Genomic DNA, 22,492 nt, shown 5'->3' on the forward strand with positions numbered 1-22,492 from the left:
ACAAAACTACTCAGCAGAACAGATAGCATGTGTGAAAAAATGTCAATGGGAGAGAGTTTCCCCTTTGAGGTGGGAATCGCAAGTAAAGAGTTTTTCTAATATTGCATTCATGCCTCTTGCCCGGCAATGCCCACAACAAACTATTTTCATGACAGGATAGCTAGGGTGGGCTTGAGATAGGGCTGCCAGCTTTCAAAGCAGGCCTGAGGCAAGAGAAAGGCAGGCTCTGAGGCGAGCAGACTAGAAGGTGTACCTTCATTCACTGGGGCATCGGCCCAATTCTGCAAAAGTGCATCCTACCCCCCCACCCCCTATCCATCCATCATAATCTCCAGAATCCTGTCACTTGGCACCCACCATTCCGTCCGCTTCATACACACCCCCACCATCCCAATAGCAACATTATAGTAACTTTAGGGGGATGCCCATGTAACTGTTAAAATAAAAAACAGCCATTCAAACTGCATTTGAAAAAACATCTTCTGTTTGCCTTCATCAGCCAGGACACTGAGTACAGGAGTTGGGAAATCATGTTGCAGCTATATAAAAACCTTGGTTAGGCTGTATTTGGAGTGTTGTGTGCAGTCCTGGTCACCACATACCAGAAGTACATGGAAGCTTTGGAGAGAGCGCGAAGAAGGTTCACCAGGGTGTTGCCTGATCTCGAGGATGTTGGCTATGAGGAGAGGTTGAATAAACTACTATTGTTTCCACTGGAAAGATGGAGGCTGAGGGGAGACCTGATAGGGGTCTACAAGATTATGAGACGCATAGACAGGGTGGATAGTCAGAGGCTCCCCCCCCCCAAGAGTGGAAGTGTCAATTACAAGGGGCACAGGTTCAAAGCGAGTGGGGGAAGGTTTAATGGAGATGTGCGGGGGGCGGGGGGAGTGCTGAGTGTCTGGAATGTGCTGCCAGAGGTGGTGACAGAAGCAGGCACATTAGCAACATTTAAGAGGCATCTGGATGGGTACATGAATAGGGAGGGAATACAGGCCAAGTAAGGGCAGACAGTTTTTTTAAAGTTTAGTCTTGTTCACATGTTGCAGTTTTACATCTTCACAATGCTCAGCATAGGCTTGGAGGGCCACAAGACCTGTTCTTGTGCTGTATTTTTCTTTGTTCATCTTCTTAGGAGCTCATAAAATTGTCAAACACACAATCGATTAAGCTCCACTTGAAAAAAGTATAATCAGCCATTCAAATTCCATTTGAAAAAACCTTCCTTCTATTACATGGTCATAAAATTGTCAAAATAAATAAACACCCATTCAAAAACCAGTTCAAAACCAGTCTCCTTAGCAATTCATTAAATGATCACTTAAAACGAAGCTCTCAGTCCCCTTGACAGATGCATCAACAACCCCTGCTTAGCTGATTCTATTAGTGGGATTGGAACTGAGCAATTATAATGGGAATCTATTGCACAACCACATCCCCAAAATCTCCAGAGCTAAATATATTAAAGCCTTTGAAATAGTGATCAGATGGTCAACTGTTCTACTGCCTCAATGGCTGAACTGATGGCTGAGCTGTCAATCAATGAAAAGATCAAGCACAGGGTACAATTGACAAAATAAAATCTGAATCTCAGCAGTGATCAATGTAAAAGAGCACTTTATCCACTGGATTAATTAATCCTACACATCTGAAGGCTTCTACTTTCACAGTGCTGGTCAATTTAATGGTTATTTACCTTTTTTAAATAAAACGCTATTATCAATCACTGCATTAAAAATATAATTAACTTATCATACAGCATTACATTATGACTCTTGAAGTTAGCAATACCTTCAAACTTACCTTTCAAAGGTTTCTCCACTCAGAACAGTCTTCCCACATGATTCACAGCATCTCTGATCTGGCAACTCCTTCAGATGCTGGAAATACTTAATGATAATTGAGTGTCTGAAATCACTACCCCAGCAATGGAGCAGTCAGCATCTGGATTGCTATGTGCAAGTTCACAACTGGTATCCTTATCCCACATCTTTAAAAATGCCACATGACAGGAATGGGAGTGTGAATCCAAAAATCATGCCCCACCACCTCTTTTCCCCCACCCAACATTAGACTGCCCTGTGCCGGGATGGCAAAATCGAGCCCGAAGTCCCACTTCGCCACACAGTTAATGGAGTCCTGCCACATGGATACTTAGCAGTCAATAGTCTATCATATATTCACTTTCAGGAGTACCATAGGAATGTGCTAATCTTTTGGTTGCTAATATCTCTGACAATGATTTCTAGGATTACAGCGATGATATCTGATCTTTATTAAACATTGCATCTTTTGATGTAATTAAAGTCCAGTATTGACCATCCTTAATTTTCACAAGTTTCCCAGCTGTTTTGGTTTTAAACATTAGCTTTCCAAATATCAAAAAGACTCACAACATAAATCATCTCCGAGCGTTTATCAAAAGAGAAGGACACCAAGTAGGAAGTTAAGAAAATTTGGAGACTGGAGGGGAGGGTTGAAAGATAAATGATCTGATTAAGAAAGTCATTTTTTGAATGTTTTAGAAGACAGGTAGAAAGGGGTTGAGATTGAGTGATTTTGGGAGTAAGTTTTAGGGATAAAGCATATGAATGTTGAAGGATCTGCCTCATACAGGACCTATTATCCTAACTGGGAACACAAGTGGATTAAAAAAACTAAAAAGGTGACAGCAAAGTTCATATATATATAATATAGTTACTTTTTCCTCATTGCTCATCCTCTTACGAAGCTAGTGGTGTGGACTAGCCGTTATGATATGGTTATGCGCAACTCTCCAGTACTTAACTCAGTCTAGACAGCAACAGTGACAGACAGCTCAACTGAGGGATTTCGCAGCCTACATATAGGCATGTACTTCCCAGGGGCGGGGGGGGGTGGATCATCATAGGGCAATCTGGAGGATTATAAATTTTTGCTACTTTTCCCTAAAACCCAGGAACATTGATGCCAACTCTAGCATTTCCCCACTTATGCGAGGTTCAATAAATCAACACAGAATCTTGAACCTTTCTGATTTTTAATATATTTTGTTTGAACTGAAAAGGTATTTTATATAACATATTTCAAATGTATATGAACGTATGTGCTTCTGAAATTGAATCATTTAACAGCACCTGAGTTTACACATTTCAACCCAAGTCTAAATAAAAGTCACTAAATTGGACTGAACAGGAGCACCCCCCTTATTGGGTTACAGAAAACAATTTACAATAATGTAGCATATTTTAAGAATCTAGGAAATGTGTAGACTATTTAAGCATAACAAGTAAATAGGTCTCACCTGAAACATGTCTGTGTCCTTGTCATAAGTATACTCTACCACCACAGTCTGGTTTCTGGATAGTGTATATGAGATGCTATGTTGCCCTTTACAATTGACTGCCTATGAAGTAGAAAATAAAAGTACATAAGTATTTTTCTTTGGACTTACAACTGACTTTCAGCAGCATGGGCACTGTAATAAGAATAAGCTCCAACCAATGATATTTTGTAAATCAACTGCACAACAAGATAAGATTGTATGATGCAAGTTGCAATTTATCTATAATAGTCAGTTTTTGTCTGCCCAGATGGTTTTGATTGGTTAGTTTTAAGGGGTGTATCTGCTGGTGGATTTATTTGGTGGGCAAAGCCTGGTGTATGCAGAGGCAGGTGGAAGTGGAGAATAGCGGAAGATAAGGGAAACCCAAGAAAGTTACCCTAGCTGGAGAGATTGTTTCCAGGTGGGACAAAATGGAAGTGATGGCAATGCAAAAGTAGGATGAGGATGTTATGGAAGGTGGATGACATAACAGAATTGATTCAGTGTGACAAAATGGCAGGGACAATTGTTTGACAATTTATTACTCAAAAGCTATTCTTTGTGCTGAAAATGAAGATTCACAAGAAAAGGTTTTAAAAAGCTGTCAAATGAATCAAAAAGTACATCATGCAATGTGTCTATAGATGGAAATGGTGATAACAGCCTGCACTCTCCATAGTTTCTACAGAATCCAAATCCAATGGACATGCCACCACTGAAGTTTAGGAAGGAGCAGTTATAATGTTACTGAGAATCTTAATCAAAGACTTTGCCATGGAGCATGACTGGTAGTTAGGAAACTGTTTTTTTCAATAATAGGCAGATTTCAAGGAAAAAGTGTTTATTTCTCAAATAACATCGAGGCCTTTTCAAGAGAAAACAGTTTTTGATTATACTTTCATATTCTATGACAATAAACAAGTCACAAAGCTAGATTCTTGACAAAATTTGTACTTTTGTAAACATCAACAGAATCAAAACTTTTCACTCTGGAAAAGTTGCATAAAGCAGTTCAAGTCTTTGTTCAAAAAATAGCTAGAGATCTTGTATTTAAAATACTGTTGCAATAACGGTACTAATTTAACCACATATTTTGTTTGTCTCTTATGAAATCAAATATTCTAAAAACTAGACTTTGTATGAAAATCCCGATAAACTGTTCTGTGTCAGTAGTGCACAATGGGCTTGTATTGAATTGGTAGCAGATTTTTCATCACTAATTTTTATTTCCATATATTACAAATATTTAAAATTTGGAATCATGTAAAAGCAGCGACTACGAAATAAGTCTCCAAAAAGAATAACAATCATTTAAGTGCAATGAAAAACTGACAGCCGATTCGTCACAAGCCCATTTCATGGTGCTGGCATAGTCCAATCTTTCGAACCAAGTCTCAAAATCGTTTAGTGTTGGAGTACAATATCCTAAGTAAGACAAAAATATTTTCATCTAAATCTAAAAAAATTGCACATGAAGATCAACATCTTACAATATTCATAACTTCTTACAGCATTCAAGACAAGCGACTTGCAGGCTAAGTAATGGGTGTAGTAGTCACGAACAATGTATTTGATGAAAAATATTTATTTGAACTTATATTTCATAATCTTTATGAAGGTACCAACTCTCTAGCAATTTCAGAATACAAAATTACCAAACAAATGTACAAACTTTGTGAAGAAAAAAACAATTCCAAACAGTTTAAAAAGATCCGTCGTTCACTGCTATAAATCGTGGAATTAGTGACAATCGCATCTATCACCCCCCATAACACGTTTTCTTCAGAACAATTTTCTTCTGCTCCAAAAGCATTTCCAACACCTCACTAAGTGAGAGCTTCACATATTAAGCAAGACAAAAATTAGCAGCAGGCTAGCCAATCAATGGGAAATGGAAAGGCGGCCAAGACTGAATATGTTCTCATCCAACATCCACATTAACACTTCCAACAGAAGTTGCTGGTTGGGAGAAGTGAGAAGCTTGGCTGATTGAATTTCCCACCACCCTACTCTGGCCCACATATCGTGGGAAAAGCAAGATCAAAAGTTAAACACCTGTTACTGCAATGGCTAAAATCAACTTAACATGGATCCTAATTGAAATGTCAGTTCTTGTTGCGTGTGTCAACTACACAATAATTAAATTCACAAAGTGACACATGGCCATTAAAATCTCTCACTCTAATAGTTGCTAATCCTTCATTCTGTGGTGTGCATATATGTTTTGCCTTAGTTTTGTCTGGAATTCTAATTACTCCCCATTTTATATATTTTTTTTACATAGCAAAATATTGGGGTGGATTTTTGCAGAGTCAGGGAGATCCAGTGGACCTTCAAAATTAGCACCCAGGATCAGATTCTAGGATTCCTAATCCTATCCACAAGGCTTTCGATTTTCACCAGGCCTTGTAAGGGTGCAGGCTAATTCGGATCGCAAGCCCAAACCCTCCATTTCAGCTGCAGTGGGGGATAGACATTTCCTGGTCCTTCACAATTTTCATGGAGTTAGGCCAGTTTTTTTCCAAAGTACCGGAAAATCTGTTTATTTGCAGTCTAGGTTACATCCACAGTCTATTCAATTGCAGTAGCTGCCAGTTGTATATTGCAAATTTAGAGTTACTCAAGTCAATTTTTCAATATCGCAGTTCCATCATACAAAATGCAATAACCCAGATCATTGAAATTCCTGCCTTTACTAATTGTTGTTAAAAGGCTAGCATGAATTTAAAGTTCTCTTTTCATTAAAATTAGCGGATGGGAACGTCTTCCCCAGTTATATTACCTTAGTATGAAAACAATTAAGGTCAAATAATATACAAATGTTAGACTTCAATTTTCAAGCTTTATGGTAAATTAGCTTATAGGAGTAAGGAGATTTTAAGCTCCCTATACACTACTTGTGAAATCCTCACGTTACTAGCTCACTAATGCTGCCAGTGTTCTATAGATATTTTTTTTAAACTGAGCATGTTGACAAATGAAGTTAAGCAAATATCAATGCTACCGAGGAGACTAACTTACTGAGCAAACAGTTTAACATGATTTGTGATACAAATGGCTTACTAGCCTATGGTAATTTTTTTATTACTCCTTAAATGGTGAAAAAACGGTTTCATCACCTTTTATCACAGAAAATGTTTGCTTCAATCGTGTGTGAACAGTTTACTTTTAGGATGCACTAATGCTGCTTGAAGACAGACAGGAGGGCTAGTTAAAAAAACATTACTTCCAATTTTCACTTGTCTTTTACCCAAATTCTTTGGTTTCACTCAATAGCTTTCCAAACAGCTCAAATGTCATGAGGTCATTGTAATCAGGTAGCTTACTGCAAGACTATCATGAGATCTTTTTCTGTGCAATATTATGCATACAAGGAATCACTTTCGTGACATTTTTTAAAACAAATTTGCAACTTAGCAACTGAAGTATGTTTGGAAGGAAGTCATTAATTAACAAATGATTCAGTTCATAATTAGAGATTAATTGGTTAAGCATATCACTGGTTACATACAACAGGTAAACAGGAGATGATTTAGGATGGAGTTTTGTGCGAGTTGGAATAAAGCTTTGTCTGGGAGAAGTAAAAACTTGGGCTGAAATTCTTCCATCTGGGAGTAGGTCCTGTGATGGGGCGAGAACAGAGACTGTTTCCTGGTGCAGAGGCCTGTGAGAAACCACACCATATCTTCTGGCCCAGACCTCCCCAATTATGCATCCAGGTGCTTAGCACAATATTCTGTGGCAGAGAAGGCATAATGATGCAGGTCCCGCCATCATATCTGGATGTCATATTGAAAAGGCGCGCAACATCACGGACTCATCTCTGAAGAAAGAAGATGGACCTATAGGAACGCTCGTGAGGTTGGAAGATGGGCTTTCTCAAGGAGATTGAATCTGGAATATTGACTTGTTCATGCTATCCCCACTCACTGCTGTGGTGCTCGAGGGTCCAGGGTAGCTGGCGGCCTCCATCCCGGACACTACAAAAACCATGCAAAGATGAATCTATATACAGAGCATTCCATTAACTAAATCAGAGATTTATTTGCAAATATTGTATTCCTCACTTCTGGAATGAGCACTTCACTGAATCTAGACATAGGAATTATTGTATTAATTCTTTTTTGGTGTAGACCAATATATTCTAAATTGCTAATAACTATTTTAATTGGTTAGATTGCCAAATAAGTCAGAAAAATCCCTAAAATTTTAATTTAGCAAACAAGGATGTTTAAATGAGGCATATTTGAGTATATGTTGGTTGTGATTATACTCATTTACTAACAGGAAAGCAAAAAAACAATTTTGGGCTGCAGTGTCTGCATCCAACCTGCTCCTTAGCTCCATGTGTCACCATATTGTTAAAGGAAACTACTCAGGCCACCTTAAACATGTGTTAGGCAACAGATAGAGTTTTTCTCTTGATTCTGAAGATAATAGCAATCTGGAATTCATTGCTTGTAAACAGTAGTAGAGGCAGAAACCTTCACCTCATTTAAAAGGCATCAAGATATGCACCTTGCTTGTCATAATTTTCAGGGCTATGAACCAAATGTTTGAATCATCCTTGCTGTAGATAGATTCTGTCAAGTTTAACGGTAATCATCTCATTAATCTAAAATTTCTCCAGATGTTATGTGGATGAGTTTATAACCTCAAATACAAGTTTGCATACAAATATGCAAATACATATGGTATTACATGATATTCAATGAGTATGTTTCTTGTAAGAAAATAAAAGATACTTGTTCATCACACTTTGCTTTTGCAAAATGCTAATACACATAACTTCTAGTGTAGGCGTTCAAGTTCCAATGCAACCCGAGTCTCTATTATATCATGATTTATAGCATAGTTTATGATAAACAATTTAGTCATTTTCTTTTGATTTGTTTTAGCAGTGGTGTAAGGAGTAAGGAGCAAACATTCTATTATTTTGGGAGCTGTGGCGTAAGAAAAATAGACATCTGTTCAGAAGCCTTCCCATTTCAAAGGTTATGATAGCTGCATGTGTAATCAAGTAGCAATTCATTTTACAAAATCAGCCATGTAAAGTGCAAACTGCAAGCAACATGATTATTCTAATGATTCTGGTAATTCTAATATTCTGGTAATTCACACAACAGACTGCAGTCTCTGAAAAAATTGATCTGTGAGATTAATATTTATGCTGGAATAGTAAAATAATCCACAGAGTTACTGTGGTCACCCCATATTCTAGAATCAGCTGTCTAGGAAGCAATAGGCACGCAACATAAACTGGTAGAGTCTCTTTGACCAATGGCACATTCAAATGTTAAAACTACTGGCTCGGCTCTCGTCCAGGTATTTTATTCTCAGGTACTCAGGACTAAAGTGGCAATCAATTTAGAAGTTAAGACTTTGAGTGAGAGACTTTGAAGGGTTGAGAATGAAACGTGGGAAAGTAAAATAGGCAACAATTTTGGCAAGTAATGATGTAGAATAACAATGGAAAACATTTAAAACAGTGTTCAGAGTGAGGGAAAAAATATGTTCTGCTAAAAGGAAAGAACAAACTAAACACTGGTGAGAGTATGTGGATGAATAAAGATACAAGGGAACAGCTGAGGCTTAGGAAGGAGGCATACATTGACAGCAGAGTTCATGAGAATAATGAGATTAGGAGCTAAATCAAGAAATTTAGGAAGGCAAAGAGGAAATATGCCAAATTCTCAAAGCATAAATCAAAATAGTGAAATAATTTGCAGACACATCAATAAAAAAGGAAAGCTGTGAGGGGAATGGTATCATTAAGGGGGTGGAAAGGAGAGTACCACAGGTAACGAATAATAAGAGAGCTGGCAGAAATATGAAATTATTTTGTTTCTTTTTACCAGGGAGACAGGACATGGAATGATGAGATCAGCAAATATATAAGTGCATTTAAACTTTTTAAAAATGGGATGTGTTAAATAAACTCACCAAACTCAAGAGGATAAAGTCCCTGGTCTAGATGGATTACATTCATGCATTTTAAAAATTTGATTCTGAACCAAACTGAGGTCCGTTATGGCTCACAATATCTGCTGGTAACCAATAAAAAACAAACAAAGTACGCAAAATATCAAGAGTTTTGCTAGTTGTTTGATTCAACTGAAATCCTTCAACCCTCTTTAAATGACTATCACAATGAATAGCTGTTGCCCTTCAAATTTTGAAAAATATGTACGTGTGGCCTCTACCACACTCTAGATGGCCATTTCCATGGTTGCAAAAGGAACCAATAGTGGCTTCTTTTCTAAGCTTGACATACTCCACACTATTTTACTGTGTCCTCTATGTTCTTACCTAATCCTGTTTACCAAAAATAGCTCCATGCCAGATTCTTTTTCAAATTCATCCCAAGTGCTGATCCTGAAGATGACAAAGCGACTGCAATCTGTACCTTTCAGGAATTAGAATTCTGGCTCCCCAAATAACACCTTTATCAATGACAACTCATTCTCATGCATAGAAAATGGCCCAATTTCTAAATCCAGTATAGCTATCAGCCACCCAATTGCAATATAATTATCAATACAAGTTGTTCTACCGATATCATCTGCTGTGACTGGCAACTCATCTATGCGTTAAAGGGAAAATACATCTTCTCTGCTGGGCTCTACTTTAAGAAGTCTCACGATACCAGGTGTTGTGAAACTTCTTACTGTGCTCACCCCAGTCCAATGCCAGCATCTCCACATCAGGGCTCTACTTTGAGGAGGATAGTAATCTAGACATCACACCAGCATTACTATCATCTTCCAATCATCTGTACTAAACATTGTAGTGATAAGCAAAGAAATTCACTGCCCATCTCTGCATACGGGCTGTAGTTGTCTGTCTGTAGACAAGTAGTTTTCATGCAAAAGTGTGTTCAACTATAGAGGCAAATATCATGGAATTGCCGAAGAAAAATATAGATGCACGCTCTGGATGAATAAATTACAATTGGTTTGAAGGACTTTCTTATGGAGGTAGTATCTTGTGAGAATTTATGCCAGTCGCCATGAAATGCACTCAAGAATGGGGAGGTGGTGGTGGCATAATGGTAATATCATTGGACTCGTAAACCGGAAGTCCAGACTACTGGTTCAAATTCCGGCACAGCAGCTAATGGAATACAACTTCAATTAATAAATCTGGAACTAAAGCTGATGTCTATAATGGTGTGTTGTGTCTGCAGGCTTGATGGAGGCTGACAAACTAAAGGAGCTTTATTTATAAGTTTTCAGTACAGGCTGTTTCTTTACTCTGGCAGTTTCCTGCGCTAGTGATCGGCAACATCACTTCTGATGATGTCATGCATATATCATTATGCAGTGCTCGGTGCAGTTTCTCAGAAATCAATATAAATACATAACCTTTCCTCCCCAAGGTCCCCAACAAATTTAAACACCCACTGCAAACATGAACAATAATCAAACAACAATAATCAATTTAGATGGTTTGGAGGTCATTGTTCATAGTTGCTGGTGAATCTCAGGCATCTTCAAATGTCATCGGTGGTTGTTTTAACCAGCATCAACATTGCAGATAGACCATGTGAAACTGAGAAGAGGGGAAATTGGATGCAAAGTTGAAGAAGTTGGTTTTAATCTACTGTATTTGCTGCTCGTAATATGATGTCCTCCACATTGCAGAGACCAAAAACAAATTGGGTGACCACTTTGTAAACACCTCCATTCTGTCCACAAGCATGACCCTGAGTTTCTAGTGGCCTACCATTTTAATTCTCACCTGGGCAGCTGTCCTCAACCTATTCCAGTGAAGCTCAACACAAGCTTGAGGAACAGCATCTCATCTTTCAACTAAGCACTTATGCGCTTCCAGACTCAACATTTGGTTCAACATACTCTCTGCCCCATTTTGTGTCCTTTTTTCTAAAGCACGCTTTAGTTTTTCTGATTTTTGTTTGCAGTTGGTAGAATACCTGCTCGAGGCATGTCTTTTATTTCTTTTCTTGACCCCCATCAACAATTCCTTGGCTCGATAAGACAAACTCTTCTGTCATTCAATCTCTCTGATCTTCCACCCTATCACAGATCTTCTTTCTGTCCCTGTCCCACCCACCTCCTGCTCAAAACTTAAGATCTCCCATAAAAGTTATACTTTACACTATCCTTTAATTTTCACTCACCCAGAACCAGTCCAAAGCCATTCTCCATGCCTAATAGCCTGCTTTCCTTGTCCTCTCCTAGCTGAGTAATTTATAATCCCAGAACCGACTTTCACTGCGAGTGTTATATTGGTGATTCCTGCCCTCAAGCTCAAACTGGGCAAAACCTCTAGCCTCGTTTAAATTCTCACAAACCCAGTTTCTTCAATCTGAGCACAAGCTCCCATTTAGGCTCTGCCTGGTGAACAATAAGGTCAGCATTTTCTTTACTTCAGTTGCAGCAGACCACTGCCTCTTACGCTCTATCTTTCGGACGGTTGCACACTGACTAGTATCTGAATGTTTTGGGGATATCTTCGAGACCCCGTAACCTGATACTAGATTGGTCTTCTTTGCACCTTTCCCTTCTGAGGGCTTATCTCAATAGTAATGTGAATCACGTAGGCCTTGTACCCAGGTAAAAATGCTGATTAGCTTACTTATAGACCCTTAACTTCTTACCATCTTGGAATTGAATAGTTTAAATTATAATCTTCACCTCCTCATGAGACTTGGAGACCAAGTTCACCCTCAGGCAACAGCGGCTCTCATCATTGTCTATAGGTGGAAATATCTAGCACTATCTTCTCATCAAGGCAACCGGGGTCCTCCTCTAACAACCAAGCCGCCCAGGCTTGTGTCAGGCACAATTTCTGAGCAAGTCACATGATTCCCTTCATTGACACAAATTAAAACAGATGTTTATTTGGGCCATAACACTAGGGGGAGCATTGAATGCATTGCTCAGTTGCAATTTCAACTGCTACATTAAAAACAATCAAGTTGGCTTGACACAGACTAACAAAGTTCCAGTTACCCATTTTTGGGTCTGTGCAGTCCTTAACCAACAGCAAGTTCTTGTATCCACTTTACCTATCATTTATCAATTGTTAAACCAGGTTTTTGAGCAGTGAATGAAGATTTATAATCAGGAAATCTCAGTAAATGGGATTCCCTACTTTCAATGAACACAGGCTGTGGAGAAACTGATTGTATTTTTTTTAAAGAAAAAAAATACTTTGATAATACCAGGACAATGCTCCTGGCATCAAGAGTCTGACTACCATCCAACTGAGCTACCGCCAAGGAGCTTTCTGCACAAAGCCTTAACATTCTTGGGGAAAAATAGCGTTTAAATAAACTCATTTGTTCGGTTTATTTTCAAGGTCTAATTTATTAGGAATTGCAGCAAGTTCATTGGAGTTTTGTGTCAGAGATTTGACCTCTCTGAAGATGCAACTGTTTTCTACCTTGGATGTATTATCATTGCAGAGCTTTAATATCATTGTCAATCACAGCACTAACACTCATTCAATGGTGCTGTAAATGGGCAGCTTTACAAAACCAGATTTAGTTATTCAGATCTGCAAAAGTTCACTCCTGCCACTAACATCAAAAACAGCTGCACATATGCTGGTAGCCAGAGCATGGGTCAAGTGCACATGCATAACTGTTCCTGCTGCACTTCCAGTCAGCTGCATGAGTTAGTGATTAAAGGGACAGTCCCAAAACACAATCCTATAAACTTCTGGATGGCATGGTGGCACAGTGGTTAGCACTGCTGCCTCACAGTGCGAGACCCCAGTTCGACTCCCAGCTTGGGTCACTGTTTGTGTGGAGTCTGCATATTCTCCCCATGACTGCATGAGTTTCCTCTGAGTGCACCGGTTTCCTCCCATAGTCCAAAAGATGTGCTGGTTAGGTGCAGTAGCCATGCTAAATTCTCCCTCAGTGTACCCGAACAGGCAGAGTGTGGCGACTAGGGGATTTTCACAGTAACTTCATTGCAGTGTTAATGTAAGCTGACTTGTGGCACTAATAAATAAACTTTAAAACTTAAATTCATATTCACAGCAAATTCCAATTGAGATTCATGGTGAAGTGTTGGAAAATTTCCCTCATTTCCCATACTTTGAAAGCTAACCATCCCAAAAAGCTGACATTAGATTTGGTGATGTATCTCTTCATCTATGTGCTTGCCCACTCAATGGTAGAGTACATACTTGAATTCAAGAATCATGTCAGACCTGATACTAAACCCAAAGTGCATCAGGCAGTGGTTCTCCCCAAGCTTCACTATGGTGTTAAAGCTTGGACAACATATACACCATATTGCTGATTTCAGCTGGTGTTATTACTGGACCAGTCAGATCCCAGAATGAAACCTGGCTTGATAGATCATAATGTTTTTTTTTAAAAAACCATGGAGGGCGTAAACTGAACAGATTCACAGCAGTCTGTTCTTGACTTTTTAATGAAAAGATCAAACACTTAAACACAAAACATTAACTGTATTATATGAGACATCAAAAAATGTTGGAAAGATTTCAACAAAAACAGCAAGAAAAAATGAATCAATCTTACCCTCTTATCCTAGCAATACCCTTACAGATCCAACACTCCTTGTGAAGATGAGCTACTATTTCCACACCAAGGGGAGAGCTAGTTCAGTTGCAGAGGTTTCTATTCAAGATTCTGAACATTCACTAGAAGTCCTTCCATAATTGATATAGATCCAGAAAACTCACTTTAAATACACTATTACTTTAACTTTAGAGCAATGTATATGAGCTTCTTAAAATTATTTATTCAACAGTCTGGCAGCATTTCCAGTTAGAGAAAATCTTAGCTCTTTATCTTCACCCGATAACACATCCATACCATCTGAAACTAGAACAGCTTTTCTTGCCAGCGTGGAATTTTTCTCTGATCTTGTTGCTTGGCAACAGCACAGTTTTTTCTACTTTGTGTTTGTTTCAACTTCCCTAAACTGCCAACCCCTTGTTAACCCATCTCATCATTTTAGGAATTGTAAAAGCTCTATAAAAATGCATGTATACAAGCAAGGCATGGAGACTTCAGGGCTCCATCTAAAAAAAAATTCAAATAAAACCAAACCAAGGTTTCACATTTCTTAACACACAAATAAGACAATGTAAATTAAACTCAAAAGCTATATCTTGTTTCTAACACTCTCAAATATACGTCCTAAAACTATACCTAGTTCCCAATAATATCAAGGTTTTAGACCAATGTCAAGATGGATCTTGCAAACCAAGTGGGAGGGCAAATGATCTAACATGAGCATCCTCCAAGATGCAGACATGCGAAGTATAGATGTCACGATAATCTGACATCAGCTGAGATGAATGGGACATGTCATCAGAATGCCCAATTCAAGGTTGCCCAAATAGGTGCTCTATTCAGAGCTACACCTAGGAGTTTGTTCACACTTAAACCCAAAGGAAAGATTTCAAAGATTAGATCAAAGCCTTCACGAAGGTCTGCCCTAACATGTGGGAAGCAGATAGTCAATAAATCGATCAGAATGGTGATCTCGCATCAAAAATGCGTTAAGACTTTGCAGTCAACAAGAGAGCAGCAAGTGAGACACAAAAAGGGGAGCTGCTCAAGCAACAATCTGCCACTGCTTCTACCAGCCGACAATAGATGTCCTCACTGTCAGTAAGGTTAACAGAGTTCACAAGCCATCTGCAGATTCACAAGCTACATGGAGATTTCAAAGAGCCAACCATTCACAAGTGCTGCTCCAGTATGTTATGAACTTTAGGACAATACTTTTATAGGTTTTGGACATAAACACTGTTAAATTGGCCACCACAAATCATGTGATCCTTGGCATTTGAGCCAGGCAGTCCTGAATCTCAAGCAATACCTAAGTGAGCATGGACATTTGCAGCCAGTCGAAAAATTCACACATCCCATTGTTTCGGGGTAGATTGTCAACAACAGAACTACAGCATTCCAGCTGACTCATCTTTCGGTTTTACTTATGGACAAAAGCAGCATCAAAACTGTTAGACAAATGCGAAAGAGATCCCGCTGCCGCTCCATTGTACTATGATAAGTCTCTAGTCAAACTAGACAAGTTGAATTTCAAGTGTCAAGCAAAAATACAGGATATATAATCAACACAACACCTGGTTTTGGACAAAGAATTTTGAATTTGTACTAGTTATGTAATAAATACAGCCATGTTTTCAGTCTGTGTATAAAAACAGCAAAAGTCTTGCTGAGACAGAATTCCACCAGTGCCCATCAAAGAAGTCATCAAACCAGCTGCATGTCAACTAAGCCAAGATAATAAACAGCAATACAATGAAGCTGAGAAGGACTATTCCCAAAGTTCATTACTAACTCCTGTAAATTCAACTACAAGAAACCTCTCAACTTACCGAGAAACATCTGCTTACAAGACCTTCACTTCAACTCAAAGCATTTCATCTAACAAATTGCAGTCCTGCCACAAAAAGGAGACTGAAACAATTATACATTGTAATCATATTGCTTTTTGTCTTCATCTATTTATCTTTGTATGAATAATAGCTAGCAAGATGCCATGTTTTAAACTTCTGAATCAAACATGGGATAACAAATAACTTTATTTTTAAAGCCACCAAAAAAAGCTTTGGTGGTGCTGAGCCCAAAACAAAATTGAATATTTAAAATTAAAGAATTGGACACTCCAAATCAGCTCCAGCAAGTAGCCTGCAGAAAATCGGATCTGGCGGCACAGCGCCAAGCACTGCTGCCTCACAGCACCAGGGACCTGGGTTCGATTCCAGGCTTCGGTCACTGTCTGTGAGGAGTTTGCACATTCACCCCATATCTGCGTGGGATTCCTCCAGGTGCTCCGGTTTCCTCCCACAGTCCAAAGATGTGTGGGCGAGGCAGATTGGCCATGCTAAATTGTCCCTTAGTGTCAGGGGGACTAGGTAAAGGTCATGGGGATAAGGTCTGGGTGAGATTGTGGTCGGTGCAGACTCGATGGACCAAATGGCCTCCTTCTGCACTGTAGAATTCTATGATTCGAATATGCAGAACTCGAACAGGCTGCCAGGACATGTCTGGATCCACCCTATCAATAACCCATCAAGTGATCATCGCTCCTATTTGACATGCACAGGCCTATTGTCCGCAGCCTAGATGGGGCCAGACTCAGGTGTCCGGTCAACAGGTCATCAACTAGACTATTGGTTGCTGAGACCCTCCCTCCAGAGGCCCCATTGGCAGAAGGCCAAGGACAGGTGGAAAAAAAAGCACGCTGCTACAGGGAGATAAAATAGGCATTCCAGACACCTTGAGAGTGAAGACTCGAGACGGGAGACAACTGAGACCAGATCAGACCAGAGAAGGAAGGAAGAAATCAAGCAAGGAAGAAATGGCCATCGAAAATCACCTTCGCAAAGACGAACCAGAGGGACTCACGGACCGAATCTGTGGCCTACGGGTAGTATAGCAACATCCTGTGTGTTTCTTTTATATATAGTTGATAATTTACGAGTTAACTATATTTAATAAAGTTTGTTGCATTATATATCTACGTCCGTACTTTGTTCTTCTCACAAATAAAGGCACCTGGGTAAAACTTTGATCAAGAAGCTGGTTGAAGTATCTGAATTGGACAGATACAAGAGCTGGTTCCTGGAATTATTTAAATCAGGACAATCACTCGAGGATAAGAAAAACATACTTCACATAAACACACATTAATCATGAGCAGTAAGAAAACACACAAATTTTGTCCATGACACACGGAAGAATCATCCACAGCAAGGGGGATTGCCAATGATGGAGACCTATGTACAGTTTGCTTGCCTATAAATGGTGCTTGACCCATAGGAGCAGAAGAAAGGAAACGGAGGTTGGGGTGGAGGATTTGGGAAAGGAAGATGATTTACAGAATGAATAAATTAAATTAATAAAACAGCCCAAATTGTTTTTTTTAAATTGAAAATCACCGTTTCAAAATTATGACACAAGGTCGCACTGTAGTAAGTACTTAGGTAACTAAATGAAAACTTTACAACGGGATTTTTTTAAAGCAAGATTTATGAAGCTGTTCAGTCCAAGGTGGGTGGTGCAAATGTCTCTCTATTGAAAGCACTTCGATACGCATCTCTATCTGAGCAATTGTGACGGTGCTAAGATGACAGAAAAACTCAGTTTGATATATTAGGAACTGGAAAATGGATGGGAAAAGAATGGTAATTGGGGTGGGAGAGGAAAATGTGTGACAACTGAAAAGAGCAAATGGGCAGCAAAGGAAGAGGGAATGTAATGAACAGAGCTATGTTGGGACCCACGATGGGGAGGAGGGGCCTTGTACATGGTGAAAGAACATGGAAAAAGCAAAGTGTGAGGAGCAAAGAAGAATGATGAAGTGCCAACATAGACCTGAGGGGTGGGATGGCGGTGCAAAGAGTCTGAACTCTGGGAGAGAAGATTTTCAACATGAACAATGGGAAAAGAGGAGTACATTTCAGGATCTCAGGCTATGAAGTATAATAATTGTTGTTTCATCGGTATAAGGATTCACTATTGTTACATGCAAGAATATTGCTATTCTCTTTGCATGACTAAAATCACTACAATGTCTAATAAGACATTCTGTATAGTTCAATGCCTTCCTACGGTAATGAAAGGTGCAGTTGAGCAATTATAAAGTCATGCTTCCATTGTCCTCCCAACTTAAAATGGATTATATTTTATGTTCTTATAGATGTTAATAGATTTTCGATACTAAGGGAATTACGTAGAGTTGAGAAAGAAGATCAGCTACGATTTTTTTTTGAATGACAGGGCAGATTCAAAAGGCCATGGCCGCACTCACAGAGAGATACAATTTGTGATTTTGATAAGGGTGATTTTAGGGCTATAGCTCAGGCAGAAACATAACTGGAGAGGTTCAGACATGAAAAAGATTAGCTCTTTCGGAGAGTTGGTGCAGACTCAATGGGCCAAATGGCCTTCTTCTACACTGTAGGGTTCCATGGATTTAGGAAGTGACAACAAATGCAAAAACTTTAGAGAAGAAAGGGAAGTTGGAGATGTAACAGTAGTTTCCAACAACAGTGTTCATGTGTAGATTTTTTGAGGAGGGGATTATGATTGTTCCAGAGGAGCAGCTAGAGTGGTGGTTCAAGTGAGGAGAGCTAGTAGGCAAGAGGTATTTTTAACTTACTCTTTTTTTCGGAGTTTTTTTTCTCTAAGGCAGCTGGGAGTGTAAAACCGGGCGTCGGTCCCAGTGAATTTTTGTGAGTTGGAGCAAGGGAGGCAGCGAGTGGAACACGAGACTGCACAGGCACCCGACGTCAGCCAGTAGCACGCGGAAGGTTTAAAAAGCAGGCCACTCTATCCAGCAGGCAGCGGAGTGAGAGGGAGCAGAGTGGGACGGCTTTGGCACAAACAGGCTTCGGCGTAAACAAGCAGAGGCAAGGGTAGGTTCCGGTAAGTTGTTTTTGTTTCTTCAGAGTAGAAAGAGTGCCAGGCAGGATGTTGGAATGCTTCTCCTGCAGGATGTGGGAAGTCAGGGAGACCTCCGGTGTCCCTGACAACGACACCTGCAGGAGGTGCATCCAGCTGCAGCTCCTAACAAACCGCATTAGGGAACTGGAGCAGGAGCTGGATGACCTCCGGATCATTCTGGAGAATGAAGAGTTTATAGATAGTAGCTTCAGGGAGGCAGTTACCCCAAAGGCACAGAGCACAGGTAATTGAGTTACCGTCAAGCAAGGGAAAGGGAAAGGGCAGGCAGAGCAGGGTTCCCCTGTGGCCATTCCCCTCAACGACAGGTATACCGATTTAGATACTGTTGTGGGGGATGCCTTACCTGGGGCAAGCTGCGGCAGCCGGATCTCTGGCACTGAGTCTGGTTCTGCAATGCAGAAGGGGGGGTGGAAGAAGAGGAGAGCGGTAGTGATAGGGAACTCAATTGTCAGAGGTACAGACAGGAGGTTCTGTGGTCGTGACAGACACTCCCGGATGGTTTGTTGCCTCCCAGGTGCCAGAGTCAGGGATGTCTCTGATCGCATACACAGCATTCTAAAGTGGGAGGGTGATCAGCCAGATGTCATGGTACACATCGGTACCAATGACGTAGGAAGGAAGAGTGAGGAGGTCCTGAAGAGTGAGTATAGAGAGCTTGGTAGGAAGTTAAAAAGCAGGACCCAGAGGGTAGTAATCTCAGGATTGCTACCTGTGTCACGTGCCAGTGAGGGCAAAAGTAGGATGCTCGGGCGGATGAACACGTGGCTGAGGAACTGGTGTAGGGGGCAGGGTTTCAGATTTCTAGATCATTGGGACCTCTTCTGGGGCAGGTGGGACCTGTACAAGAGAGACGGGTTACACCTGAACTTCAAGGGGTCCAATATATTTGCAGGGAGGTTTGCTAGTGTTATTGGGGAGGGTTTAAACTAGATTTGCAGGGGGATGGGAACCAGAGTGCCAGAGCAGATTGTGGAGTGGGGGTGAAAATAAATGATGTTAATAGTTCATGCAAAATCACAAATAGAAGGGTTGTGTATGGTGGTAATAATCTTCTGGGGTGTGTCTATTTCAATGCCAGGAGTATTGTGGGGAAGGCAGACGAGCTGAGGGCGTGGATTGACACATGGAATTATGACATTATAGCCATTAGTGAAACTTGGCTACAGGAGGGGCAGGACTGGCAGCTCAATGTTCCAGGATTCCGATGTTTCAGACGTGATAGAGGCAGAGGGATGAAGGGTGGGGGGGTGGCATTGCTAGTCAGGGAAAATGTTACAGCAGTGCTCAGGCAGGACAGATTAGAGAGCTTGTCTACTGAGGCCATATGGGTGGAGCTGAGAAACAGGAAAGGTATGACCACATTAATGGGGGTGTATTATAGACCACCCAATAGTCAGCAAGAATTGGAGGAGCAAATCTGCAGAGAGATAGCAGACACTGCAGGAAACAGAAAGTTGTGATAGTAGGGGATTTCAATTTTCCACATATAGATCGGGACTCCCATACTGTTAAAGGTCTAGACGGGTTAGAGTTTGCAAAATGTGTTCAGGAAAATTTTCCAAATCAAATTGCGTGCCGCAGGGATCGGTGCTGGGGCCTCAATTGTTTACCATTTACATAGATGATCTGGAGGAGGGGACTGAATGTAGGGTATTCAAGTTTGCTGATGACACGAAGGTGAGTGGGAAAGCGAATTGCGTGGAGGACGCGGAAAGTCTGCAGAGAGATTTGGATAGGCTGAGCGAGTGGGCGAGGATCTGGCAGATGGAATATAACGTTAGCAAATGTGAGGTTATCCACTTTGGAAGAAATAATAGTAAATTGGAATATTATTTAAATGGAGAAAAATTACATCGTGCGACTGTGCAGAGGGACCTGGGGGTCCTTGTGCACGAATCGCAAAAACTCAGTCTGCAGGTGCAGCAGGTGATCAAGAAGGCGAATGAAATGTTGGCCTTTATCGCGAGGGGGATAGAATATAAAAGCAGGGAGGTCTTGCTGCAACTGTACAAGGCACTGGTGAGGCCGCAACTGGAGTACTGTGTGCAGTTTTGGTCCCCTTATTTGCGAAAGGATATATTGGCCTTGGAGGGAGTGCAGAGAAGGTTCACCAGGTTGATACCGGAGATGAGGGGTGTAGCTTATGAGGAGAGATTAAACAGATTGGGTCTGTACTCGTTGGAGTTTAGAAGGATGAGGGGTGATCTTATAGAGACATATAAGATAATGAAGGGGCTGGATAGGATAGAGGTGGAGAGATTCTTTCCACTTAGAAGGGAAACCAGAACCACAGGGCACAGCCTCAAAATAAGGGGGGGCCGGTTCAGAACAGAGTTGAGGGGGAACTTCTTCTCTCAGAGGGTAGTGAATCTCTGGAATTCTCTGCCCATTGAAGTGGTGGAGGCCTCCTCGTTGAATATGTTTAAATCACAGGTAGATAGTTTTCTGATCGATAAGGGAATGAGGGGTTATGGGGAGTAGGCGGGTAAGTGGAACTGATTCGCTTCAGATCAGCCATGATCTTGTTGAATGGCGGGGCAGGCTCGAAGGGCCAGATGGCCTACTCCTGCTCCTATTTCTTATGTTCTTATGTTCTTAAATCAATACATAGAGGATATATAAACTAGAGAGGATGCAATATTAGATCTCCTATTAGGAAACGAGTTAGGACAAGTGACGGAGGTGTGTGTAGGGGAACACTTTGGTTCCAGTGATCATAATGCCATTAGTTTCAACTTGATCATGGATAAAGATAGATCTGGTCCTCGGGTTGAGGTTCTAAACTGGAAAAAGGCCAAATTTGAAGAAATGAGAAAGGATCTAAAAAGTGTGGATTGGGACAGGTTGTTCTCTGGCAAGGATGTGATTGGTAAGTTGAAGGCCTTCAAAGGAGAAATCTTGAGAGTGCAGAGCTTGTATGTTCCCGTCAGGATTAAAGCCAAAGTGAATAAGAATAAGGAACCTTGGTTCTCGAGGGATATTGGAACTTTGATAAAGAGAGAGATGTATGACATGTACAGGCAACAGGGAGCAAATAAGATGCTTGAAGAGTATAAAAAGTGCAAGAAACTACTTAAGAAAGAAATCAGGAGGGCTGAAAGAAGACATGAGGTTGCTTTGGCAGACAAGGTGAAGGATAATCCTAAGAGCTTCTACAGGTATATTAAGAGCAAAAGGATAGTAAGGGATAAAATTGGTCCTCTTGACGATCAGAGTGGTCGGCTATGTATGGAACCAAAAGAAATGGGGGAGATATTAAATGGGTTTTTTGCATCCGTATTTACTAAGGAAATTGGCACAGAGTCTATGGAAATAAGGCAAACAAGTAGAGAGGTCATGGAACCTATACAGATTATAGGGGAGGAGGTGCTTGCTGTCTTGAGGCAAATCAGAGTAGATAAATCCCCAGGACCGGACAGGGTATTCCCTCGGACCTTGAAGGAGACTAGTGTTGAAATTGCAGGGGCCCTGGCAGATATATTTAAAATGTCGGTATCCACGGGTGAGGTGCCGGATGATTGGAGGATAGCTCATGTTGTTCCATTGTTTAAAAAAGGCTCAAAAAGTAATGCGGGAAATTATAGGCCAGTAAGTTTGACGTCAGTAGTAGGTAAATTATTGGAAGGAATACTAAGAGATAGGATCTACAAATATTTGGATGGACAGGGACTTATTAGGGAGAGTCAATATGCCTTTGTGCGTGGTAGGTCATGTTTAACCGATCTATTAGAGTTTTTCGA

At 40.5% G+C, this 22,492-nt stretch overlaps 1 protein-coding gene across 4 annotated transcripts in view; it reads right to left on the minus strand.

Moving 5' to 3' along the window:
• LOC144507122 (E3 ubiquitin-protein ligase pellino homolog 2) overlaps positions 1-22,492 on the minus strand; it is a 190,865-nt gene that overhangs the window by 37,632 nt on the left and 130,741 nt on the right. For all 4 annotated transcript variants that reach the window (XR_013500031.1, XM_078233897.1, XM_078233896.1 and 1 more), the window contains exon 4: positions 3,284-3,385. Coding sequence is in view for 3 of the 4 variants with exons in the window: in XM_078233897.1 (XP_078090023.1) it covers positions 3,284-3,385 (102 nt within the window). In the remaining variant the exon portion in view is untranslated. The remainder of the gene's footprint in view (positions 1-3,283; positions 3,386-22,492) is intronic.

This window comes from Mustelus asterias, chromosome 18 (assembly GCF_964213995.1).
Source record: "Mustelus asterias chromosome 18, sMusAst1.hap1.1, whole genome shotgun sequence".
Classification (NCBI taxonomy): Eukaryota; Metazoa; Chordata; class Chondrichthyes; order Carcharhiniformes; family Triakidae; genus Mustelus; species Mustelus asterias.